Source organism: Cheilinus undulatus, linkage group 9 (genome assembly GCF_018320785.1).
Source record: "Cheilinus undulatus linkage group 9, ASM1832078v1, whole genome shotgun sequence".
Taxonomy (NCBI): Eukaryota; Metazoa; Chordata; class Actinopteri; order Labriformes; family Labridae; genus Cheilinus; species Cheilinus undulatus.
This window is the reverse complement of record NC_054873.1, coordinates 3126799-3154304: the sequence shown is the minus strand read 5'-3', so window position 1 is coordinate 3154304 and position 27506 is coordinate 3126799. Positions and strand designations below refer to the sequence as shown.

Here is a 27506-nt window from a genome sequence, read left to right as displayed (position 1 = left end):
CATGTTAGCTTTTATTATTTAACTCAAAATTCCTCTACTTAGTCATGCCCATTTTGGTTCTAAGTAAACATAGTGATGTTCTGCAGTGACTGATTACATAAAATAGAGTTTATTCATTCAACTGACTTTTTAGTTTGAGTCAGAAAAGACCAAGAGGAACTTTAGTGAGTTTGCTAGTAGTAGCTAGTAGCTAGAGTTGTTAATTAACTCACACAGCAGTCAAATGTAAGGTCTCTACCGGCTCTAAATACAGGCTGAAACTTTCCTCCACTTAACTACTACCGGTAATTTCTGTCACTGTGATACCAGAATGATGTTTAAGCTCATCTTACCTGTTAATAACACTTCGGTTAAGAACAGAAGTCCCCTATTTTATTGCGTACTTGAACTCTCTCACCGCTGCTGGTAACTTCCTCTGCTGGTGCGTTTTCTCCTACCCTGTGCATAGAGCGCCATCTGCTGACCCTTCTGTTAAGCAGGAACACAAAATTGACTTTAGGGGTTAACAGTACAGCAAATCTAACGGTAATAACATAAAATAGGCAAGCGACTGAGTAAGGAAGTTTTCTTTTGGACAAATAAATAGATAATATAAAAGGGGGTTATGTTTTCTTGTCTTTTTCAGCCCACAGTGCCAACTTTCATAGTGGATGGTACCGTAACAAGGTGCCAATACTACACCACACTATATGACTACTGTGGTACCATAGTATAACCATCATGGCATTAAGGTAAAAGACCACAGTGTATACCAGTGGTTCTCAACTGGTCAGGCATCAGGACCCACCAAGTCAAAGTTTAAATAAAATAATAATTAATTGCACGAATGTTGGTAAATCAGTTGTCACTGGTTAGTCGGTATTCCTGGCTACCATTACACCATGAAGGCATAAGAACACACCAAAAAATGTTGATGTTTGGATTCTAAATGGCAAAAACGTACTGAACTAAGAGACGGAACAAACACATTAGAAAAGCACATAAATACTAAAGGATTTGCATGCGTACGTCTGATTTTACTCCATTTTCCAGAGATAGCATAGAAGTTTGGTCATTTCTCTTAAGAATTTCCTTGTTATCTTGGGTAAACTAGCTTTATTTCCCAACAAAAAGGAGATAAATAGGTAGATATCTTGAGAAAAATTACAGAATTTTACTCGTAATCATAGGAAAACATAAAAACACATGTATCAAACTACTGTATGTCCACTTAGGGCTTCCTTAGAGTTTTGTGCATTTTTTTCCCTAGCATACATTCGTGACCCACTTTTGGGTCTTGACCCACCAGTTGAGATCCACTGGTGTAAACTGTATATCATTGTATATGCACACAGACCAGATCATTGTAATGCTAAAATGTCCATGCAACATTCTGATAGAAAATATTTGTGCTGTACCTCCCAAACCTACTGTAGACAAGTCATTTATCTGGAAAACGATGGGCAAAGGCATATAAGATGTTTATGATAATACTTTAATGATAACACTTTATTGATATAAAATCCATTATCCCTAGAGGGTAAATTCTCGATAAAGGATATACAAAACAATAGAACACAATTGAATAAGACTGTCCTCCAGGATTTTCCTGTTTTGCTGCATTCATTTTGCCTTAAAGTGAGCTCTAGTCCAGATTGAATCTGAGTTTTCTTCAACAGTGTCTTCTTCTTTGCCACTCTCCCATAAAGCTCTTACTGGTGAAGAAACCGGCCAACAGTTGTGGTCTGCAGAGTCTCTCCCATCTCAGCTGCTGAAGCTTGGAGCTCCTTCAGAGTAGTCATAGGTGTCTTGGTGGTCTCTCTCACTAGTCTCCTTCTTGCACGCCCACTCAGTTTGTGAGGACGGTCTGATCTAGGCAGATTTACAAGTGACATATTCCTTCATTTCTTCATGATGGATTTAACTGAACTCTGGGGGATGTTCAGAGACTTGGAAATATTTTTGAATCCATCCTCTGACTTAGACTTTTAAGAACCTTTTTTCTAAGTTGCTTGGAGTGTTCTTTTGTCTTCATGGTGTAATGGTAGCTAGAAATACTGATTAGCCAGGCTAGACCTTCCAGACACAGGAAATTTTATGCTACAATCACAGACAGATTCACTGCTCTCATGTGATCTCTATTTCACTGACTGTGAGACTACTAGCACCAGTTGGATGGACCTCTGCTGAATTTGGTTTGGTTTGTTCTTTCATAAAAAAAGCCAAATTATATTGATCATGACTGATTTATAAAATCAATAAAAGGGTAAAACATCCAAGGGGGTGAACACTTTTTATGGGCGCTGTATCTGGATAAACTCAGTTTGTTTTTGTGATTTTTAAGGAATTAATGAAAAGGAGAAATTGTTAGTGTGAAATGAAGAGCCTAGACGACAGGATAGAAACCTTGCAGACTTTATTATTATTAACAAACTGTCCAATTTTCATCTGTACAGAACAACAAAAAGAAACCCAAAACAAAACAGGGAAAATAACAAATCAGATGATCAGGAGCTCCATGGATTCAGACACAAAACATCGCTTACAAAAAGATCTTTAATCATCACAAACTTAAAATCAAAATGTTCAAGTCATCATCGTTCAGGACGACGAGAACAGCGAGGAACCGAGCGGAGATCGCACAGCATCTGTGGGCGGCACACACAAACACGCTCACGTTATCAGCCACTCTCACACTCTCACAGGCCCACGTGCTCCTCTGCCGGGTGGTCTGTACAGCGGGATCCCTCGGTGGGACGGCGAGTAGGCACGCTTTGATGACGTCAGATGGAGAAAAAAAAAATGTAAAGGCATTTTAACAAATCAGAATGTCTCATTTACAAGCAGGAGGGCAGCGCTCACCACAGCAAGCTTCCACAGTTAGAAAACAAAGAAACTGCACGTACGTCGTTTTTTACAGTATGTCATCACTCAGTATAGTACACATGTACACGGGGTCGAGCCAGGGGGAGGGGGTCAGCACCCTCTAGTGTACAGGGGAAGTTTTCAGCCTTCACGCAGAGAATAAAAAACACAATTCTCTGATTTAGAATAAAACCTTCAACAGCTTTTACCTCCGGCAAAGACCTGCAGGCCGACCATCAACACATCCAACTAAACCAAGAGACAAACCAGAGATAACACACTGCAAAAACTCTAATCTTAAGGAGTGTATTTGACTCACGTTTTTGTAAAAATATCTCAGTACACTCATTATAAGTCACATTCACATGACAAGTGCTCTACTTTCTATGTGAGTTACTTAAAAGGTCATTTTGAGACACTTAAGAGAAGCACTTGCTGCAAGATTATCATTTTGGATTCTCCCCTTTAGACCAAAGTCTGACTCCGATGGCTGTAAAGATTATCTTGACAGATTTCCTGTGGTGGAAGGTGTGTGAGAGTAATTCCTTCCTCCCTGATCTGTTCAGAAGATGATCAGAGCAACGCTGATTTGAGATCATGATAATTAAGAATGTTCAATATTTACAATCAGAAATCCCGTTATTTGATGGGGTACACTGCAGACAGCTGAGCATGCACCATGTGGATTGTTATGGGGGATGAAGCTAGAGCCAATCAGGAAGCATGCTGGCTCAAGGAGGAAGCACAACAAACACAGCCATGGAGATGACAGTAAACATGAGGCATAAAGCTACATGGACATCAGAAATGGAGGACCAACTTCCTGATTTTTGGCGACAACACAAGTTTTTAAAACAGTGTTAAATTAAGCAGCCATCTCAAATTAAGTCTCAGTCTTCAGATTTAAATGCTTTTTTGTTTTAGTCACATTTTAGTCAATTTTAGCCTTCATAGTTTTAGTCAACGAGGAGCAACTTCTTGATTTGTGGTGACAACATACAGCGTGTCCTCTAAAAGCCTTGTTTCTCAACTGATGGGTTGCAAAGTAATTTTCAGTGGGTTGCAAATGTGCGTCTGCAGCAGTGTTAATTTCGTCGACTAAAACTATGACTAAAAATGTTCGTCAACAGCCTTTTATTCCATGACAAAAACTAGACTGAGACTAACAAAAATAGATCTGTGAGGACTAAAATTGACAACAACAAGGTTTAGCTTTCATCAAGATGACTAAAACTACACTGAAAAGTAATGGAAGTTTTTGTCAGACATTCAAAATCTGTGATATTTCTCCACTGTGAGTAAATCCATCAAAAAACAATGCAGCGGTAGCTATTCTCCCTCTCAGCTGTAGAAAGCAGGAACCCCAGGTTTGACAGAGTGCAGAGAACACACTACCATGATTTGGTACCAAATTTAAGCAGGAAAATAAATGCTTGGACTAAAAGTAATACTAAAATGTGAGGACTTTATCTGGACTAAAACTAGACTAAATGTTTTGAGTTTTCGTCAACTAAAACTAGACCAAATCTAAAAAGGATAGAAATGACTAAAGTGTGACTAAAAACTAAAATGCATTTCATTTAAAGACTAAAACTAAGACTAAAATTAATAGCTGCCAAATTAAAACCAGTCTGCAGTGTTAATTTTGGCAGCTGTCTTGAATCTAGTCTCAGTCTTTAGCTTAAAATGCTTTTAAGGTTTAGTCGACTTGTTTTAGGTGATGAAATTAAAAACATTTAGTCCAGTTTTGGTCAATAAAACATCTAATTTTAATCTAGAAACTACACAAATACACTCACTAAGATTGATGCTTTTGCAGTGCAGAAATCCATTTCAAGTTTCAGCTAAATAAGAAAATTTTAGGTGCATTTACAATCACAATACTGCAAAGTGTTTGCACTAACAGTACCCATACATCAAAACATTTCTCTCCCAATCCTGCCTCTGTAGCAGAATATTATCTGCAAAGCGTGCTGCATAGATGTAGAAACTAGGAAGTTTTAGTCACAGCATTTTTAGTTTTACTCATCTTAAATAAAACTCAATTAAAGATGATTAAGAGGTGGGTTGAAATGTTAGCAAAAATGCTCAGTAGCATTATCAAGAAAAGCATGAAGAAGACGAAGAATAAAAAATGAAATGTTGCCAACGTCTTCTTCTGGATTTGCAAACTGAAGATCCAGATGATACTTTGAATGCAAATTTCAGGTCACACAGTGTTTACACAACAGGAATATCTGAGTAAGATGTGCAGACAGAGAATGCACCCGGAGAAAAATAACCAGCTATTAATTTGTGGTTAAACTTACCACAAATATTGTCAGATTTCTCAATATCTTGTCAACACAATGAAAACACCTTCTTCAAAAGACAGCCATCAAAACTTCCAAGCAACTTCTGCACAAATCCAAAGCTTTCATTCTTTAGATTTAAACACTCAGACTGAATGACCAGCATAGACATTTGGAGGGTTAAATAGAGCTGAGGACTGCAGACGCTACTGTTGACCACCTCGTGGAGCTGCAGCACCGGATATTTAATTCTCTAACAACACATTTTTAAACCAGAGATACTCATTTAAACTGAAAGTTTTTGTCACTTTGGTTACTTCTACATCACAGGGATACTGTCTAAATCACTAAAATCAGAAAGTCCCAGCCAGGAATTAGCTTTAGTGATGTTTACATACCGGTATAACCACAGTAAAGAATCCTTCTCCTTACACTGCAGAGACAGTGGGGTGTATTTAGTGTTTGGGTCAATAATGCTGCTGTCAGGGGAGATAACAGTCTCCATCATTAACACATAGGTGAGAGCATATTAGAAAACATCAGCTAGTTAATAGGGGCACAAGGGTAGCGTTCATTTTTCAGTACTGAAGACAGGAGTGTCTTAATACAGCCGTGGACATGCAACATTTCAGACAACAGGTCTTTAGGGTAAAAAGTGTTTTGTTTTTTGTTTTTTTTTAAGTGAAACAAAGCAAAGGGAAGTAGGAACTACAGTAGGCATCAGCCCGTGTTTGCCCATCATACTTGGCGAGGGAGAAAGTTTTTGAGATTATAGAGGCTCCAACGATGAGGTATTATCGTACCGTGAGATTCTGATACCCTTACATTCCTACTAGTAGACATTAGCTAATGCTGCTCTGAAGATGACTATCAGCTGTAAGTCAGTGTTCTGGTGCTGTAATGTTAAAAAACAGTCATACTTTGATGAAGCTAACATTTGATGCAGGATTAGGAGAAGTCAGAAGAACCTACAGATACAGAGGAGCATCTAACAGCTGTTATTCACTCCTCTTTGGGTTCTTGGGTTTTTGTTGAAGTATAAGCTCTCCTCATCAGTTAGCACATCCAGTTGGGCAATAACTCCGTGAGAAAGCTATGAATACATGGGCGGTGTTTTATAAGACCGTGTGCAGAAGTTTGCCTGCAGTTTTTTTGACAATTAATACAAGAAATTATCCCGCACATGGTGCTGTGTTATCACTACTGTTTGGCTTTTACTAGTTCCACACTCAGACACCAATCTGGCCGGATTCATATCGCCACATCAATGTGATAACAGTTGATCAAATGTTCCGTTAACGTCCGTGCATAAAAACTTCCGCGTAGCAGGTCGTTGCTCAGAGGAGGCTGAACTTTCTCTGCCTACACCCCCTCCCCAACCCTCCTCCGACAGGAAAGAGGGACGCTCGCTTGCTGAAGAAAAAGGCAACCAGAGAACATTCAAATCATAGAAAAAAAGACTTTGACCATTAGTAAACAAATAAATAAGGCTATGACAAAACAATATATATATATTTATAGATATAAAAAAAGAACCAAAAATGTGCAATGATTCCAGTATCATCTTTACACAAAAATGTTCACATCTCTATAATAATCTAGAATCTTTTCATTTCTGTTATTTGTTTTTTTTTCTCTCCTGCATTGTTTGAGCTTTAACGTACCAACCAGCCTGAAAACAGCCTCTCTAGGTTAGAAAAATTTTTTAAAAAACAGCATGACGGGAAACAGCAAGATGGCGAGTGTTACGCCTTTAAGAGTGGTGTGTTTATGGCACAGGTTGGAAACTGCATAAAAATAATGAGAGAGAAGAGGAAAGATGACATGATAAGAATACTAAAATAGCTCCCATGTGGGAAAAGATGGAGACCGTTCAGCTTTGACACCCTTACTGATACTGCTCAACAACCTGAGACCTTATCCATACTGCTATCAACACTTCGGAGCAACTTTTCAGAGGTTTAAATGGCCATAGATAAAACAACAATGGCTGCTGTTTTTCTGTGCTGGCACCGCCCGCAACTTTATTTTCAGGGCGCAACTCACCAGCGTTTATTGCTGCTAGGTTGCGAAAGTTGACTTCCACTTTTCTCGGCAGTGACCGCAATTTTTTGCACTTTATATTTTCTGTCTGTCCAGGAAATATCACCAAGAAATCAGTGTAAAGGAATCCTGTCCTGGTATAAGCAGAAGTGGGGGAAAGCAATTAGAAATGAATGGGAACGGAGCTCTAAATGGACCTGCACACTGCAGTTACCATCAGAAAATTTCTACAAAACCGGGTACAATCCCTACACTAAATAAAACAGGATTTTTTATACAGTAAAAAACAGGATTTACCTGAAATGGAGGTGATCAAGACCTCATTTTATTCCGTCCTGTAGACCTCCTTGAGTCTGGTGTTGTCTATCCAGATGAAGGGAGACAAGAGTCTTGTTCTGAGTAAAGAGGTTAGCTGACCTCAAAGGTAAATTCAAAGGTAATGTACTATCAACTGAATAAACCTTGTGGGGTAAGAGACGAAGGGATGAAGAGAGTTTCACAGACTAGCCTGTGCTAGGCTCTTTTATTTTAGCCCCGAAGCTAGCCGCCGTTTGAGTGCCAGTTTCCTTTCCTCCATACTTTGCTGTTATTTAATCCACATTTAAAGCCAAACTGGAACCAAATGAAGAACAATCAGCTGTATCGAGATCAACCAAATGATCTGAATCTCTTAACAGAGACAGATTTCTGGTCACAACAGAGGCTGAAGGTTGGTGAGACAGACATCAGCTGAGGAAGCACGGCTAAGATCAGGGTTTAATGAGCTAAACCAGGACAAAACTGGACTGGACAAAACTGGACTGAACCAAACCTGACCACTTTGTGGATAGCAGTGTGTCATCTCTTATCCAGGTTTTGGACGGAGGGTTTTTTACATTCCTGCCTCTTGCCGTTTCTATGTGAGTTTTTAAAACCCTCTTTATTTTGCCTGAATATTTCACTACTTTCAGGGCACAAAAGTAACTTAAGAGTCAAGTATTTTGTTGCACTTTGAACACTTGGCATAGTTGTTAACAGCTAAAGCATGTCATTTTTGGTTGTTTCTTATGTAGAAATTACTTCTTGGCCTCCAAAGGGAGTTCTCCACAGTTGAGTCTGCCACCATGTGCAAGGAACTTTAGATAGCAGTATCGATAAACACAAATCTTGATTTTCAGGCTTTTAGAACCCGCTTATTGTTGAACCGGGTTTCGATCTCCATCCCTACTTGACGTGCAGAGCTTTCTGGGAGTGTTTGTGTTTGTGGAGCGGAGGGCTGGCTGGTTGGCACCGCCCGCCTGGCAGTCCCATGGCGATAAAATCAAACACACATCAGCAACAAAAAACGAAGCATATATCCAGAGTCAAACGAACCCTTGAAAACCGCTTTAGCAGGAGGACAAACGAGACAGTAAGGTGGTAGAAAGATAGATCACACTCGCATTCACCCTCTCACTCGCTCGCTCACTCACTCACGTTGTCATCATTCAAATACTGGAGTCATTAAACCGCTCTATACATGAGCATTTCCCCTCCCATTTCTACACATTTACACTTTAGAAGCTCTCATTTTCCTCCCTCGTCTCCCCCCTTTGTTTACCTTTGACCCCCAAAAACCTCACCGGCCCTCCGCCTTCCTCCCCTCTCCTCACAGCGGGGGGCAGAGAGGGTAAAAGGCAGAAAAGTACTGCATCTGCATCTGATGAGTGTTGGTAAAACAGCAGGAGGAGAAGAAAAAGAAATGAAGAAGAAAAGTGGGCAGATGAGTCACTGGTAAAGCCCACCTCCTCCTGCAAGACTGTGGGTAATGTCATTCCGGCGTTGGGGGGGACGTGTTCTATGAGGAGAGGGGAGGAGAATCAGACCATGGGGGAGGTTTTTCTTTGTCAGCTGTGGTCGTGTCCTGACCCTGGAGTTGGTGGGGTCTACCTGTCCTTCAGCTCCTGAGTGACACGTTTGGTGAATCTGCCGCAGAGCAGCCCCATCAGGAAGAGCAGTGCCACGCCCGCTCCAATCACAGTCAGGATGTAGTTCTTGGACGGTGACGTCATCACCTGTGCAGCAAGATCCGAGAACCCCTCAGCAGGAGCAACCTGACGGGACAAGAGATGGGAGAGACTTTAGTCGAAACACTTTAGCTGACACTCCTCCTCGGGTGGAGACTGATCTGATCTGTGAGTTCAGCGCTTGTCCCCTCTGTGGTTTCCCTCTGTGTTCAGGTTTTTTTTTTTTTTATCTGACAGGTGTTGATGTTGTGGTCGACGTACCCTGGCAGCATAGCTCCACATGTCGATGCGATCCTGAAGTCTCTTCTTGCACTCCGGCTGCAGGCGAACACGTTTATCCTGCAGAGCTTCCATCAGACATGACATCTCTGAGGAGACAAAACAACACGAGTGAAAATCATTTTCAATGTTTGCATGAAATGGTTGTCTACTGTCTTAAAACATTAAAACAAAGCATTATATACCACTCAAAGAAAAAAACGGGGCTGCTGTGCACTTTTTAAATTGGCTCAGGCATTTTAAGACACAATCAAAGTGAAACTAACACCAGTTTTTGCAAAGCATTGGTGCTTGTTAGATTTAAAGTGGGGCTTAACCACCTCAAATCTGACTAGGCTAGGTATAAAATTGTTTTTTAATATATTAAAAGCTGTCTTATTTGTTTGTCCCTGATATTTATTCGCTGTATTTCTAATTTTGAAGCCACATTTACTTTGACTTGCAATCCTTTCTTCCCTGTGAAAACCTGCTGTTCTGACACATGAAGAAGCAGATCCAGAGAGAACTACGGCTGCAAGCAGCACTGATAATCACACCCAACTATCCCACCCCTGAAGAAGTTTCTTTAACGTAAACACAAACTTACGGCGCCCCCTGCCAGGTGGGATGGCTGCACACTGGTGTTTGATGTCCAGAGCGCAGGCTGTGTGGAGGACAGGGTCGACAAAGATGTCTGCTTTACTCTCCTTCAGCATGTTCAGGACCTCCTATAGGGTGAGGAGAAGATGAGAATCAGAGTCTGCTTTATTAAGTGGGTATGCTCACACAATGGAGGAGTTAGGCTCTGGTTAGCTTTGCTCTCAGTGGACAGGCCTGTGTCACTCATGGTGGAGTTGCACAGAGAAGGAGGATGCTGTGAGAGGGATTAATTCTGTAAAGGTGCCTTTAGTTAGACAGGACAGCTTACATTCAAACAATGCAAAGGTGCATATGAGGTAAAAGGTTGTTGAACTATAACTTTTCTTTACAGTAAAACTATTTAAAGTAAAAGTGAGTTAAAAAGACAGCTTAAAGGCATTTTTACATAAACATTAACATTTCAAAGGGTGGAAATACAGAGAAGAAGGATATGGTCAGGCAAAGAGGACAGAAGGGGGGGCAAAAGAAGGCAATGATGATACAAAGCAGGAAGTAGAACGAGACATTGTTAAGGCGTTTATACTGGAAAAATCCATGCCTATGTCAAGAGATGAGTGAAATATTGTAAAGTACGTCTGCCGGTTTTCTGCACACTTTTTACAGTTAAATTGAAATCTTTTGAGACCATTTTAAAACAGAATTAAAAAAAAATCTAAATCCTTTCGCATCACTTTTCAGATTTTGAGTTCACCTCCACAGCTTTTTTTTTCTCTTAATCCCTGATTTTACAGATAAAAAGCTTTCTTGCCTTTAAACAGTCTCATAATCTTTGTTTGCACCTTTTCCTGTATTCTTTATTTTGTACCCACGAAGATCCTACATGTACATATGAGGACATTACATTTTGGTTTTTCTACAACAGCGTAATACTTTCTGCTATTTCACTTTCTGAGATATTGCTCAGAATGTTAAGTGAAGGTAAAGAAATTTGCTTCAAATGGTGGGAGACTTCACAGTTAAATTTTCAGGCCTTTAACAGGAATTAAACACTATTTGCTTAGAAATTTCCAAGAATATCATGAGAACTTTGGAAAAATGTTTGCATATTTTGGAGAGTCTGTTTAAAAGTTTGGGGGGAATTTTTTGTTGATTTTTTATCCACCTTTTCTTTTGCATTTTCTTGGAAACTTTGAAAGTTTTTTGGATATTTTGGAGGAATTTGCCATTCAGTGTTCATGGAAATTTCAGTGAATTTGTTTTACTGGAGATATTTTCTGTAAGTTTCATTGAATTGTTGGGAAGGTTTTGAGAAAGAGAATGTAAATAATGATAATTCATAAATGGCATGAACCGTCTCATTCATTCACACGACTCAGACTTAATTTGAGGCCTTCAAAAGTTAAATATCTAAAATATCAGACTTTAGTTTACCTTCAGTTTTAAAAATCAAATTTAAATATTTTAAGAAGTCACTGGATCCTTAATTCACTATCTTCTTTTTAATGCAAACTTCTCTTTATTTGAACTCGGATTAAATTATTTGGCTGCAACTGAAAGAAAACTACAGTGTAGTAGAATTAATCTCAATCAGCAGCTGTACAGATGTAAATCCAGGATATTTGATCCCCTCAGCAGTGACTTTGTTTACCTTCTTACAAGCTTCCTGTTTGATCTTCAGCAGGTTCACCTTCAGACACTCCTCCACCTGACCGGTCTGCTCCTGAGCCGCCGCCTCCTCAGGACACAGCGTGGAAATCTAAACACAAACACAGTTGGTTCATTCTCATTCTCACAGTGATGAAGGGGCAGTTTAGTGATAAAGCAGAAATGTTCTGACCTCCTGAGTGCAGTGGAGCTGCAGCTGAGGGTCCAGTCTGTAGTCGAGCGCTGACTCCTGCAGGATGACCCGGATCTGATCCTCGCAGTCTGGAGACAAACGCTGTCACAACACAGATGCAGAAAAAGGCTTGAAAACAACTTCCAAAGACTCAAGCCTCATATCCAGACACCAATGGACTTGAAGCTTCTACACATGTGAGATTGTTGTGCAGCACAAGTAGAAGAAAGTCAAAAAGATGACCAAAATCAAACATCAACATCAATTCAAAAAGAAAATGTCAATAAAACTGATCTGAAATGATGTCAAAGCCAAAAATTGAGCATGGTCAACATTTACACCCAATAATACTGATCCAATTCATGTTACTCTTTGGATCCTTGTGATCTTCTACATTCCTAACCCCAAGTGGGGGTCATATCCCCGCCTAGTGGGCTGTAAAGGTAAAGCATGTGGGCTGCAAGAAGTTCTCCTCAATTACATTTTGTTTGTCAATTTTAAAGGAATGATACCAGTCAAAAAGACATTTTTGAATTCATATGTGCAGCTAAAATTCAAGAAAGGAGCTTTTAAAAAATATAGTACTGTAAATAAGAAAAACTGCACAAGAAAAAAATAGAACTGTAAATGCAAATAGAGCCGCGCAAGTTAAAAATGTAAAGATAAGAGAGCTGTGCAGCTAATAAAATAAATGCATGAAAAAACTGTGCACATTAAATTGATTAGCACAAATGTAAGTAAAATGGTACATTTTGAAAGAAATTAACACTATTAATGTTCAAAGGCTGCATAAGTTAAATCATCATATCACAAATTTTCTCCAGAGGGTGGCTCGGCTCAGCCTTAGAGATAGGGTATGGAGCTCAGACAACTGGAAGGATCTCGAAGTAGAGCCTCTGCTCCTTCACATTGAAAGGAGCCAGTTGAGGTGGTTCGGGTATCTGATCAGGATGCCCCTTGGACACCCCCGGAGGTATTCCAGGCACATCCATCTGGGAGGAGACCTCGGGGAAGACCCAGAATGCGCTGGAGGGATTATATATCCTGTCTGGTCTGAGAGTGCCTTGGGATCCCCCAGAAGGAAGTGTCGCTGGGGAAAGGGACGTATGGGTGGACTTGCTTAACCTGCTACCCCGCAACCCAGCCCCGGATAAGCGAAAGATGGATGGATGGATGGATGGATGCACAATATCATGAATAAAGAAAATCTACACAGTTTTAAATATAGTATCAGTGTTCAGTACTTGTTCAAACAGAAACGCTGGTCCAAAATTAAATGAAGTCTGGATCCTAATGGGACATCTTGACCGTACACCACATGGAGAATAAAAGATTCTGAGGTCTAACTCTCTTCACTAACACGCTGTCAGTGTATCAGATTGTATGACAGCTGGGATGCTCACTGAGTCTCACCTGGTCAGCGTATTTGAGTTTAAGGCAGGCGATGACCTGACCCTCCAGCTCGCTGTCCGCTGTCGCCTTGTTCAGGATCTGCTGACAGAACTTTGGGATGTCGGCTTTGCACGCCTTCCTTAGGACCGGGTTTAACCTGTAGTCTGGACACAGAGACATGAGGACAGGTAAACATGTGGCAGTGCTGTCAAATCTTTAGTGCTGTCACAACACCAGAATTTTAAATTTAGATAAAAAGTAAAAATCACATTATACCAGTAACTGGCATGTTAACATTGCAACAAAAACAAAAATCCTAGATAGCCATTCATCTGTTTTCATTCTTCTCTTTGTTTTATCTCCACTGATGTGACATTTTACATTTTTCTTACATAGCAATGACAGAAACCCATGACAATGTGTACTGAATACAATAAATTACCTCAAAGGCAATTAATCCGTAGTAGCATGAATCTGATTATGAGGGTGCATCAGCTTTATGCTATAAAGGAGGAGGCTGGGGTGGAGGAGGTGAAGCTTTGCCAGCAGCAGTGAGAAGTATGTCATATTTAAATACAGGGCTGTGTTGACAGAAAGACCTGTGATTGGCTGTGGGAGCTGGGAGGTGATAATTGGGATCAGCTGATCACAGCTGGACATATGACCATGTGTCCTGCATGAATCAACACTGAGCTTCATTAACTTATAACTTTAACTACCTTATCAAACAAATGTTTCTTTTTAATTCCTAAATTGAATCTTGTCTGCACATTTGGTGCTTGCCTTCCTGTTCTTGTACTGAACATCTCCTCTGTTTAACCTGAACCAATGTTGCTTTATTGTTAGCAGAGGTAAGATGTCACAGGGGTAAATACCTGGGGTTTAAACATCACTGGACCTGTGAATGCATGAATGCATGTTATGTTACCTGTGTTCTGTGTGATCTGCCTCTTGGTGATCATCTGTTTACATTTAGGGTCCATCAGCTCGCTGTTCTTGTTCTGTTTCAGACACTGAAGGATGTTCTTCCCCTCCGACTCTGTGCAGAAACGCTGAAAAACACAGACAGATGTACAAACATGAGCAAACATGACACTGTAGAGCTGCACACGCTTAACATCAGACTAAGAGAACTTTCATCATTTCTGGAATTAAAACAAAGAAAATAAAATCTCCACGTCTTATTTCTAAAAAGTCTAGAATTTAGTTGTCTAGAAGAAGGGAAATAGTTTAAATGTTGTATAAGTGGGTACAGATAAAGTCATAATCCTGTTGCTACATCTGGTCCCACCTGATTTCAGTCGTCAGTGTGAGAACTCAGGCCGACAATCGGACCACAGTGTGAGCACATAAATGTCAAGTGAGACTGCAATTGTCAGTAAATTTTCAATCAACAGCTTTGACATTTTTTGTCTTGACTGAGACAAGCAGAAAAACCTCTCACACTGGTAGGAAGTTGCAAAAGGGAGCAGTGTGGCCAGGACTCTCCTGCAAAGCAGGGGTACTCCAATCCAAGATGCAGACAGGGCCTTGGACTAGAACCACAACTGCATGGTTGAATCTGATGTGACATCAATGAATTGCACCTGTTGCTGGTGTTGCATAGCCTTGCTGTGCCACGCCCCCTTGGGGGGCCCATGGCCCACTTTGAGAACCACTGCTAACGTTTCAGTCACACAGTGAATGCTGACATTAGACCACTGAAGTCAGTCCAGGCAGAGGTACCCCTAAAGAAACCCTCCCCCAGGATGAAAATTTATCAGAAGCACCCTGTGAGCCGCTTCGACGTCACTCCAGAGCCAGAGCATTCTTGGTGCAGTCTTGCCTGGCGCGGCTGATGATGGAAATGTAAATCAGCCTGAAATGGTTTTGCTCTGCGCAGCCTAAAGTCACTGTGGAAAAGCCCAAACAGTATGTTATCTGGCAGGCTGGTTCAGGCAGTTTCATGACTTTAATTTACCTCACTTAACCACCATACAATATCCCAGTTTTTCTGAATTTGGGGTTTGTTCATTTTGAAAAGTAGCTAAGCCATATCAGGACTTTTTGAAGACATGTATCCACCACAGCATCATAGTTTTGCACCTAGAATATTTCAGGCATAAACACCGAGTACAAAAACTCTCTGTATCCAAGATTGGAACTTCAATGCTCAGGTTAAGAGGAAATTCACGTCTCCATGACAACCAAACAATGACACAAACTAACAAACCACCTGGTCCACAGGTGGGGTTTGGTTCAGGAACTTCAGATAAACTTTAGCGTAGCTGTGCAGCAGACCTCTGATCAGATATTGATAAAAAGGTGGTCATGTGATGCTGGTTCTATCAGCCTACCCGGATCATGTGCTTGCACACTCTCATCAGCTGGTAGTCCAGTTCAGGATCAACCATCTCCACCTCCTGCAGCTTGAAGATCCTCTGGTGGCAGCGCTGAGTCAGATGCTGTTTGTTCTCCTTCAGACACTCGATCACCTACAAACACAGAGATAAGAACAAAATAAACGTCTGTGAAGCAGAAAATATTATTCAAACCAAAGTGAAACCACTGTCGCAAAAGCAAATCCATATTTACAAATGTAAACAGCTTTTGCACTGAAAGCAGCTTGTGAAGCTGAAATCTGCCCTTTTCATCGTATTTTTGTGAAAATGCTGACCTGTGCGTTTCCAAAGGCCACGTTTTGGCACAGCCTGTTGATGTCCTGCTTACACGAGTCGTACAGCTCGGGCTCCAGGCGGATGTCCTCCGACTGCAGAGATTCAGGAAGGATTAGGTGGATTTACAGAGTGCAGAGAAAACTTTTTAATCCGTGCAGGCGAGAAAGAATAAACTCAGAGAGACTAAGAGGGGAGATAAAACATCTGAGCTCAGATAAGAAGAGGGGAGGCCTTTGCTGATTGGATGCTGAGGTTTTACAAAATTAAAGATACGTTAATCACTCTGCTGTTTGCAGGGTTTTTACATCAAGTATACTGACTCCAACTAAACAATTAATCTGATATAGAAACAGAATCTGTTTTTTCATTCTGTGACTCTTTATGTCTTGGCGTACCATCTCCACCTCCTCGACTCTCAGCTGCTTGCGACACTTGACGGACACTCGCTGCTCCTTGGCATCCTGCAAGGTGTCGTTCCTCACTGTGGTGCTGAGGCAGATCACGACATCGACCCTGAGAGACAGAAAGACCAGAAGTTACTCACCCTGTCTGATTTTATCCCTACAGAAGTCTGTTTGTTGATGAAACAGAAGTGTTTTCTTTCATAACCACAGTATGTGACCCTTAAATGAATCCAGGGAGAATATTTTGCCTTCAGCTGTCTGTGATTATGTGTGGCTTACTTCTTCTTGATGTTTGGACACAGCTTGAGGACGTCCTCCTTACAGGCCGTCTTAAACTTGTAGGAGAAACGGAAATCTTTGATCTGGATCTGAAGGCAGGAAGACAAATAGAGCAGCTGGTTAGTAAAGCTTTCAGAATATTTTCAGGTTTCATGTTCACTGCAAGCGTGTCTTAATGGCACCTGATGCAAGAAATAGTCAATTTCAACATCAGCTTGATTGCACTAATTCCTGTTGTGGTATCCTGACAGTCGGTGAGCTACACAGCTCAATGCAGCACAACGTGACTCCCTGTTTTATGCAATATGGAATATGCAAAACTATTCAGTTCAAAGGAGCACACTTCTGTTAACTGCTTTTAAAATAAAAGCACGAGATGTCATGTTTTTTAAAGCTGGTGCCTTAAATTCACAGGGCAGAGAATTAAACATTTAACTGATGTAGAAATTGAGCATGTGATGCAGCCAGGACACGGTGTTATTTGTGTTTTTCTTCTCACCAGCTGGAAGTGTGTCACTCCCACTAAACATTTCTCGTTCATCTCTTTCTGATGTTTGTTCTGAACCAAACACTCCATCAGATCACCGGTGTCGATCTGATTATCAGCAACCTCCTAAGAGACAAAAAAAGAGGGGGAAAGGGAAACTAAGGGTTAATGTAGGACATTCTAAGTAAAGAGAAAAGTGGAGGGACACCATCGTCTCAGGGTTTGTTGTGAAAGCTGCTGCCACTGTTGAGTCACCAGTGTTTCGGGGTGCAAAACGCATTAATTATACCTGGTTATTCTCAGTATAAAAATATTTATTCGTATAAGCTGTTTGCAGGTGGCGTGACATCACGGCAAAGAAATGCAAATCAAGGCATAGAGGAGTGATATCAAAATACCTAATTTGTCAAACTTCCAAATCTAAGATACTATACTTGGACTGCACAACTAAGATCCTTAACAATACGGATTCAAGATCTCTCCAGAGCATGCCTCAGGATAGGAATAAAAAGTAAAAGCAGCAAGCCCCTAAGGCCTTGCCTTTCACTGAATTTCAGCTTCCTCATACAGATATAATTTTTAGGCTTTAACAGTTAAGGACCTTTTAAACAAAACAAAAAGAATGGAGTGCAGTTTTGGAGCCCATATCAATTGAGAATTTTTTAATAAAAATGCAAAAAACACAATGTGGGTAAGAGAACTATTTGCCAATTTTACTATGAATTTCCCAGCATGCATTTAAACGCTGGAGAAACTAAAGTACACAAAAATGCTACCACACTGTGACAAACAAGACTCTCTGATCTGATGGAACCAAGATTGAACTGTCTGGCCTTAATTCTAAACATTTTGTCTGAAGGACAACCATCCCATCAGTGAAGTACGGTGGTGGCAGCATCATGATGTGGGGTGCTTCTCAGCAGCAGCGTAAACCAGTGGTGACTGGTCAGGGTTGAGGCAAAGCTGAATGGAGCGAGGTACATAGACATCATGAGGTCTGCTTATTGTCAAAGCACTTTGTAAATCTTTGTTTTGAAAGTCGCTATACAAATAAAGTTATTATTATTAGTATTACTATTACTAAATTATTATTGTTAGTATTTTAATGTCTGTAGCATATGACTGTGCCAAAGGTTCATCTTCAGAGTTTGAGAGGATTGACCAAGAAGGATGGCAGAAAATCCCCCAATCCAGGTGTGCAAAGCTTGCAGCATCATATTCATCAAGACTTGAGGTTGTAATTGCTGCCAAAGGCAGTCTGAATGCTTATTTATTTTCAATAAATTTGCACAAATTTCTAAAAATTCTGTCATCACAAGGTCCTGATAGGGTACTGAGTGTAGCTTAATGAGAGAAAAATGAATTTAAATGTCTGCAGAATCAGGCTGTAAAACCAAAAATAAGCCGAGAAATATTTGAAATTCTTCCATTATTTCTGGTCAGACTGTATTTTTTTTTTTTTGTAGAATAATTCTTATTTGGAAATACACAAGCACAGAGTTTCAATATGCTTACAGTACACATTTCCAGTGTTTCTTTTAAATTGAACGAAAGAGAAACCCCCCCACCCCCCAAAAACAACGGAACAAGGACACATAGCTCCATGTATAAAGTTTACTATAAAATGTCAAACTGTATTTTAATCTCTCAGTGCAGACTTACGTGGCAGTGGGACTGGATGACGGGCTCACAGGCTCTCATCAGCAGCGCTTCGATCTGAATATCCTAAAAGCAGTGCAGACAATTTTAGTACAAAAAATTAAGTTCAATTAGTTTTTTTATCATTCTTTATTAGGATCCACATTAGAACTAGCACAAGCATTGGCTATTGAATCTTAGAAAATCTACAGATGAAACCCCTAAGAAGCAGAGAAAAACATAAATTAGAATATTGTTTGAAATGTTAAACAGAATAATTTTTTAATATTTCTTAACATTACATGAGTCATATTCCTTGAAAATCTTTTAACGAGTCGTCTTGACACTCTGATATTCTCTGCATGTCGCTCTATTTTTGGCGCCTTATATAGTTAAAAAGAAATCTAAAATCCATGATTTTGGTCCTTGTAGACCAATTCTAAAGTGTTGCATTCTGGGTAGCATTAACAGCAGGTGTGGTGTTACCTCCGACTCCAGCTCGGTCAGGTTCCCCACCACGTCTCTGCAGTCTGACACCAGATCCTCCAGGTGATCCTGCAGACACTCCAGCTCCTGGCCTGCCTCCGTCTTCTCGCTGCACCACTTTCCCAGGTCAGTCATGCAGCGTCTCTGCAGCTCAGGGTCCAGCTTCACGTCCAGTGCCCTCTGGTGGAGAATCCTCTGCACCTCCACTTTACAGTCTCTGGAGAGCTGCAGGGCAGGAATGTAAACACCTTAACTATTAATGGTCAGAATCAGACCTTTAGCTGATACTTCACTTTGGATTCTCATGTTTAGCCATTCATTAACAGCTCTGATTGATGTGATTTACAGTAGGGAGGAAGAGGGGTAAATCAAAGTGCATTAACATTTTATCTGAAGTCTGTTTTCTCACAAACATGCCAATAGTATATCAGTTACCTTAAATGAAGGATGAACTTTGCAAACAAAGCTAACTTTAGCATGAGCAGAAACTTACAAAAGGAAGATTTTGGTGGAGTATCAGCTTCAGGACAACAAAATCTGAATTTACAGAGATCTTAATTTCACTCCAGTTGATCAACATTTATTATCATTTTCGTTTCACGCTGATTCTTGGCATCACTTCTTTTCATAGATTACTCTTCAATTATTTCCCACATGCATCAATAAAATAAGAATTACTGTCAGCAATCATTTGTCCCTTGAACCAACGGTCACAGTGACAGATATGTTGTGTTTTTGATCATCAGGATCATCGTGAGCTCAGCAGCAGGACATACTCACAGTCACTCGCTGGTTTTCTGCTGAGGACGCTCCACCGGGGAGCTGCGAGGATATTTTTTAGTGAGAACAACAGTGGATTGTGCTCTGGCTCAGCAGAAACTCAGTTTTAAAGGGATCATCATTTACACCCTGGTAGTTTTTGGGTTTATGTGAAATTATCTAAATAATACCAGGTGGTATCTATGTATTCATATCCTCGGTGTTTTACAGTCTAGATGTTGTGAGCTACAAATAATGCTAATCCAGACAGTGGAGGTTTAAATGCATCAATTCTTTAGGAGTTTAGACATCCGATTACAAATATTCCAGGGATGGAGAGTAAAAGTGTCAGGTTGGTAAATTCAGAGACACTCACCCTCCGTCCCTGCTCCACAGAGCGGTAGGCGTGCCGGTACAGGCAGGAGAAAATGGCGCCAGGCGGCATCATCTCACTCGTCTCGTTCCAGCCGTGGGTGTGGCAGAGCCGCGCGGCGTCGCCCTGACATTTTTTATACAAGATGGGGTCCAACCTGTGGAACAACAAGAGCCCCTGTTACTACCTGCAGATTTCAGTAACCCCAGAGATGATGGAGAGATTCTACACGATTCATCTAAAAACATTAACTCTACTACGTTCATGTCACATTTTAAGTCTGCTAGTCTAAACAAAAAAGGAGTTAGCTCCTCAGAGAGGAAGAAACAGAAATGAAACCGACAAACATTTCAATATTTTTATTATAGTCAAGGACTATTTTCTTTTAAAGGGACATTGTTTGAAAAAGGGCAAAGAAGGGAAGAAGGAACAAGATCAAGGAAGTTTAAAAGGAATAATGAATGTGAATCAATTACTCTTTAAAGTCAGATAAAGTCAGGCTCTTCTTGGTTGGTGTTCTAATTTGGACTTCAAGGGAAAATTCCAGTCTTTCCAATCTTTTTTTTTTTTTTGTTGTAATTTATTTTTATCAGAAGTGGGCAGGTCAGATTTATTTTCTTAAAACAGTTATTTTTTTCCACACAAGTTTTACAAAACATTTCAACAAGAATGCAGCATAGTACGATGAACTGGTTCTACTGTGATTAGGCTAAAAGTTGAGGTTTTGACAGCTATTAATGTTTTCCTTTTAAACTTAGTAACAGAAGACTGAAGGATTAGAATAAAGCAGCTTTGACTCCTTTACCTTGTATATCTCTAATACATGGATATATTTCGCATTCATCTGGGAAACCTCCCAAAGAAAGTGTTTGGGAAAGGCTGGACTTTTCAAAACTTGGACAAATGTCCAGTCACATTCACTCGGGGCCAATCAGAGCGACTAGAAAAAGAAGGTAGTGAAGTATGCGCAGCTGCAGTTGAAATCTGAGCCCTAACGGCATGTGAAGGGCAGAGCTTCTCCGTGAGTAAAGCTCAAGCTGGTTAGGATATGTGCAAAGACATCTTTTCTGCCAAGACAAGCTTTCAGTGTGGCTCTCTGCTCTTGTTTTAATAAAGAAATCTGGTCTAGTTCTGATAAAACTGTTGCTATACTCCAGCTACATCCCAGCTAATCGCTGCACTGGCAGCAGCCATCGCTAACGGCATTCAGTATGACTAAACCCACCCGTAGCTACTACCTTGTGTCCTCAGGTGACACCAAATGGTCTGAACCTTTTTCAGTTCAGCACCAATGCAAATCAGAGCTTTGCAAGATAGATTTTCCTGGCCACAGATGGTCAAATCTATCTGCTTTGCAAGGCTACTTACTTCCAGTCTCTGGCAATGAAGTACTGCAGCTCCAGCAGTCTGTGCTCACAGTCCTCCACCATCTTCTCTGTGTACAGATGCTCCATCAGACACGACAGGATCCTACAGAAGATAAATCATCACATACACAGACATTTTTATCATATAGAGTTATAATAAAGTTGTATGATTAAGAGATAACAAGAGAGAAGTTTAACTTTAGCTGAGAGAAGTTAAGATGCTACAGAGGAAAGATCTTTACATTTACTTTTTTACTTTAGAAAAACTGCATCCAAGTTCCTGAAATTTCAGATTTTGGCCTTTGAATCAATAAATAAATCAGGATATGAGAACAAAAATAAGTTTAGACTCTAAATGAGATAGCCATTACCTGAAAACAAGCCAAATACAAATCAGAATTACAGTCGAAACGTCTTAATATATATAATCAAACACCTGCATCGTAATGAGCCTCAACCACTGCTGTCAAAAGTAAAGTTGTAAATATCATCAGCCCAAACTTCTACACCTTTGAAACTCTAATTTGTAAAAGTTTGGAGAATTTTTAAAGTCTGCTTTAACGATATTCTGTCAGGTTGTCTACAGTCTGTTATGAAAGTTTCAGTTTTAGAAACCAGAACAAAAATCTGGGATAGTTCTGTACTAAAATAGAAACCCCGATCACAGGAAGGACTCACATGGGGTCTCCGTTGCGGATGTGTTTGCAGGCGGTCTGGATGACGGACTCACAGGCCTCATTGAGCGCTCGGTCGATGCGGTAGTCGGCTCCAGGGTCGGCCTCCTGGATCAGAGTCTGGAGCTGAGGGTGGAAAAACAAACAGAATAAACAAAACAGAAAGTTCAGCTTTAGCTTCAGGTGCTGCTCCACGACTCAGAATTTGATCTCAAGTTTTAAAAACCTGGAAGTACGGGTGCAGATCGCCTAGTGTTTAAGGCGTGCCCCATGTACCCAGTTCAACCCAGTTCGACCCAGTTCAAGTCTGGTTACTTTCTCCCCTACTCTCTTATCCCTGTGTCTGGCTCTACCCCATGTCCTCCTTGATGACTAAAGGGATAAATGCCCCATAAATATGCAGGAGAAGAACCAGAAAGAATGTTCTCTTCCTGGTCAGGGTCTCTCTGTGGACTTTATGGGGCCTTATGAACATTACTGTGCATAAGTTTTAGGCATGTTTGAGACAAAAGTTGCGGGCAAAGATGTAGCAGGTAAGCTGCCAAAAGAGGACTATCAGAGGGGAAGGAGGATTAACACAACCCCAGCCGTGCTCTGGATGTCCTTGCGTATTACTAGGGGCATGGGTAATCTGTTGAAAAAATGAAGCCCACACGTATATGGGAAGAGCAAGGGGTGGATGTAGGGATAAAGCTAACCTGGAGTACTGTCAGTACGGGTAGCAGGGTCGTGCTGTGGATGTCTCTGAAAATCATTGGCTGTCTCGGGGGAATCACCAGGGTTAAAAAAGCAGGGACAGACAAGATGCTGTCATGCCTTCCCTTGGCTGTCGACATGTTTCATGTTTTAAGCTCGACTCTGAAGTGAAAAACCTGGGTAGTAGTGTTACAGAGACTACATTTCATAAACATAATGTCAGAATATCTGTTTCCAGCCTCATTTCGTGTTTCTTAAAAGAGTTATAATAAAAAGGACAGAATTTTTAAGATGCTGCTTTAACATACACACTGTTTGGTTTTCTTTCTCAGTTACAGGGAATAAAAAGAGGAGAGCTGCATGCCCTGAGCCTGCCCTCCCGCTGACTCACCGCCTTCTGACAGTTGGGGTCGATGGCTCCCATGTCTCCTCGGCCGACCCTCATCAGGCAGTGCAGCGTGCGTCCTTTGCGGTGCAGACCGGAGCAGTGACCTTCGATCTCGCTGCGACAGTGCAGCACGATCTCCGGACTCAGAGAGAAATCCTCCATCAGCATCCGCCTGTAGTCCATCATCTCGCCCTGACACTCGCCGCTCACCACACGACCTGAAACACACGTTGAAGAGGAACTTAAAGTGACGCGACCCACATGAGACGTCACATTTACAAACTCTCCTATCTTTGAACTGTAAAATCTCTGCATCTTTATGGTGTATTTATTGATAATAAATCATAAGTATTGAAAACTCAATTGCAGCAGTAAATCAGCCTGGCCCACTTTATTAAGCTTCTAGAAGCGTTAAAAGCAACCCATTGCAGCAACTTAATTGCCTCTTTCCCCGAATTATCTCCATTAGAAGCTGCGGTCCAGCCTTCTGTTAGAACAGACTAAACTGAGACTCTAAATCTGATTGGTCCGTGTGACTGCCAGGTGGAGTGTTCATTGTTCTAAGTCATCAATAAATTACTGATGGGAGAGCTGAGTCACAGATAATCCACTTTACGGCTCACTCGTATCTCAGTGGAGGACAGGCTTTAGTGTGTGGAGCGTTCTGAGGATTGACTGTGAGGTGGATGTGCTCACCTCTGTGGACGGCCGACTCTAAACACAGCAGCAGGTACGACAGACGAGCTTCTCGGGCTCGGGGCATGTTGGAGTCGGCGCTGCAGCGGTACTTCCTCAGGTCCGACTTGCAGGCTTTGGCCAGTGAGTAGCTGACCTTGTAGTCCTGAGCGATCAGTTTCTGCCTGGTGGTCAACGCCTCGCGACACTGAGGACAAAGAGAAGATGGAGTCAAAGTGGGTGAGGTGTGACGTGGAGGGCTGTTCAACTCCAGGGTGGCAGAACAACACAGTTAAAGAAATAAGAGGGAAATTAAAGCTAAAATTTAGGATGAATCATGCATGGTTGTAAAAAAAAAAAAAAAAAGTATCAGTAATCTTTTCTTTAGGCCTACTCATTAGGAATTCTCAGGTGATATTTAGGGCTTTTCAGAACTCTTTCAGCAAAGAGTTAACCATCAGAAAGACGCTTTAAGGGGAAGTGAAAAAGAAATGTTTTTCAAAAAAAACCCAGTCTGATTTAAACTGATCCTCTGCAGTTGAAGCCTAAGGAACAAATTATGATGTCCTTTCTCCCAAGTAAATTTATTCAACAAAACTTCTACATCTAGCTTAAATAAGGACAAAAATGCTGATTGACCTTAATGTCATAGAGAAACAAAAAGAAACCTTGAGTTAAAACTAACAGAGAAGAAACCATGAGTCCTGATTAAAGCACGGTCAACTTCCGCCTCTAGTGGACAACATCAGTATTACAACAACAAATACGGAAATAGAGGCTGCAGGATTTTTGTTTCTCTTTAAGCATGACAAAACGACTCCATCAACTTTATCCCACAAATCAATATTTTAATCTCATAACCACAGGAAATGAATAAATACCTGTTGGTGCCAAAGATTGCAGGATTTATGAGAAATTACGAAAAAAAAAAAAACATCTACAGATGGAGTGAAGGGACTCACCCTCTCAGACATGGCTTCCTCAAACTTGTGGTTGAAGAGACATTTGTAAACTCGCCCTTCTCCGGCCAGAGTCTGAAAATAAAACACAGAAGCATTAAAAACCTTTTTTTTTTTTAACATAATAAAAAAGTCTCTTCCTCCTTCAATAATGTAATAAGTAAGAGCCATGACAGTCAGATTTAGCTTTGGATGTTGAAGGCACTGATTTGCCTGATCACAATTTTCTTGTTTGACCTTTAAAAGACAGTTACATCAGAGGAGAACACTAATAAGGAACAAAACTTCTGCTTTAATATGATGGTTACAAGCTAATAAAAAAATCAATTCTGGTCTGTATTTAATGGATATTAACCTAAACTGTCTTGTTAAAACTCTCTAAAAATTGACATTGCTTTAGTTAGATTCTTGACTGTTCCTATCCACAGTTCCCTAAATGAAACCCTTCCACGGCTTTGTTTAACCCTGATCCAAATTCTTACACTTTCACAGAAGCGTTCTCGGTCTTCTCTGCAGGCAAAGTACAGGTAGCGGTCCAGGTGGAAGTCGTCTGAGGAGAGCTCTGCTACTCTCATGATGGATTTCTTACAGTCCTCTTTGATTTGGTGAGCCCCCGGCTGACCCTCGGCCTCCCGAACCAAACCTTTCTCCAGACAGGCAATCACTTCGCCCTGGGAGTGAATGTCCTGCAGAGAGACGCAGAGTCATGAAGTTACCGGTGGGAAATATCAGGAAGGATAACTAGTTATCTTAATAAAAAGATGAGGGAATAAAAGAGCTCTAGCCCAGTGACAAATCTGAATCCTTTCAGTATTTTTCACATATTATGGGCCCTGAATGGCTCAAAAAGTACATTTTTACTTTAACTTACAGCTGTGAAACATAACAGTTGCACTGTTGTCGTATAGAGACAGTATAATGCTGATCCAAACGAAATTTAAAGTGCTGCTTATAATAATAAAAAAGGCACAATAAATACAACTTTCCCAAAAAATAATTTATCTCTATCACTATTATGATGAGCCAATCAGAGCAACAAGACACAATGAGGTAGTAGACACACATAGCATCATGGGTTTTGATAAAAACAAAAAGTCCAGTTGTGATAAAAGTGCCACGATACTAAACTTCATCTGAGCTAAACGCTACACTGGGGGCAGCCATTACTACCAGCTTTGAGCACAGCTAAACCCAGCTGTAGCTGCTGTGTTGTACTGTGTTGACGCTGATTAGTTGGTCCATTCTCAACCATTTCAAATGTGAGCTTTGCAAGATGGATTTGACTAATGACACACATGGAATCTGGCTAATCTGTCTGCTTTTGAGGATATCAGACCCTAACTGCTGTGAAACAACCAGAAAATCGTATTTCTTATCTCAAATCTTTGTTGTAGCTGTCAGCACTCAGCCATCCCCATCTCTCCCTCTCTCAGCTTACAGCAGCTTTGAGTAGAAAATACAAAAGTAAATCTGTTTTTTTTCTGAAAAACTTAGTCACTTTCATTTCTATGAAACATAAAAAATAACAGGTGTTGTATCATTAAAGCACATGGTATTGATAAAGTGTAAAATGATGAAAAACTCTGACAGCCTCACCACCCACTGGGTCGGCCATCATGGCTTTTGCAGAATACCTAGTCTGTATTTGCTGTTTCTGGAGCTCTCTCTGCTGGAAATTCATTATTTATCCCACCAAATGTTTCTTAGCTATTCAGCCCTCATACAATGGCGACTAATGGCTAATAATGAAAAGCTTTCACGGAGGAATCACACTTAAAAATGAGTCATCGCTCCATATTCAGGTAGAAGAAAAAGGGAATGGAAATGCTAACTCTTCTTCAGAGAGGAAAAACAAAACAATTTTTGGAATATTTGAAATGCAAATGTTCCCAGTTTAAGAGTAATGAGAATTTGAATTATGAGCCCACTAATCCCACACAGATCGGGCTTTCCTTTCACTGCTGAAATCACGCTGTCGTGGTGTGTTTTCTGTTTTTTATTTCAGCGTGATGAAGAGTAAACATGGTCAGTCTAATCTGCACTGGGAGCAGCTCCGTCACATTAAAATGAGCCGCCATGACAGACTCCCGATAATGAAACAGACCTCCCTTCTCTCTGACGAAGAGATGATTTGCTTCGAGTTCTAATTGTGGCGCTGAACATCCCATAATAACCGCATGTCTAAGGGGTTTATGAGTTTTGGGGCTCAGCTCAGCAGCAGGAAAAGACGTTCAGAGCGGATCAATTCGCCGTGCCGGCTGACAAACGCCCATCAGACGTCTCTCTTCTCATTCCAGCTGAGTCAGGCCTGAACCGTTTCTGGGTTTATTAGATTACATGTCAGCAGAGATGGAGGTCATAAGATCTGCAAATATGGGAGAAAATCAGGGAAATTACAGCTGTAAGGAAACTAT

The 27506-nt window shown here is 40.8% G+C and overlaps 1 protein-coding gene across 3 annotated transcripts in view; it reads right to left on the bottom strand.

The window, feature by feature from the left end:
- Positions 1 to 4331: 4331 nt before the first annotated feature.
- glg1a (golgi glycoprotein 1a) overlaps positions 4332 to 27506 on the bottom strand; it is a 63412-nt gene continuing 40237 nt past the window's right edge. The window contains exons 5-27 of one of the 3 annotated variants that reach the window (XM_041795282.1): positions 25575 to 25778; positions 25096 to 25167; positions 24155 to 24341; positions 23462 to 23676; positions 22379 to 22500; positions 21702 to 21803; positions 20337 to 20490; positions 19982 to 20023; positions 19202 to 19426; positions 18740 to 18802; positions 17090 to 17203; positions 16591 to 16679; positions 16303 to 16420; positions 15907 to 15999; positions 15587 to 15724; positions 14179 to 14302; positions 13272 to 13414; positions 11859 to 11960; positions 11670 to 11777; positions 10029 to 10149; positions 9425 to 9531; positions 9087 to 9250; positions 4332 to 8994 (exon numbers count right to left, since the gene is read on the bottom strand). In XM_041795282.1, the coding sequence (XP_041651216.1) occupies positions 8925 to 8994; positions 9087 to 9250; positions 9425 to 9531; positions 10029 to 10149; positions 11670 to 11777; positions 11859 to 11960; positions 13272 to 13414; positions 14179 to 14302; positions 15587 to 15724; positions 15907 to 15999; positions 16303 to 16420; positions 16591 to 16679; positions 17090 to 17203; positions 18740 to 18802; positions 19202 to 19426; positions 19982 to 20023; positions 20337 to 20490; positions 21702 to 21803; positions 22379 to 22500; positions 23462 to 23676; positions 24155 to 24341; positions 25096 to 25167; positions 25575 to 25778 (2877 nt within the window). In that variant the 3' untranslated portion in view covers positions 4332 to 8924. Of the gene's footprint in view, positions 9251 to 9424; positions 9532 to 10028; positions 10150 to 11669; positions 11778 to 11858; positions 11961 to 13271; positions 13415 to 14178; positions 14303 to 15586; positions 15725 to 15906; positions 16000 to 16302; positions 16421 to 16590; positions 16680 to 17089; positions 17204 to 18739; positions 18803 to 19201; positions 19427 to 19981; positions 20024 to 20336; positions 20491 to 21701; positions 21804 to 22378; positions 22501 to 23461; positions 23677 to 24154; positions 24342 to 25095; positions 25168 to 25574; positions 25779 to 27506 lie in introns of all 3 variants that reach the window. The other 2 variants (XM_041795284.1, XM_041795283.1) reach the window with 2 other exon arrangements.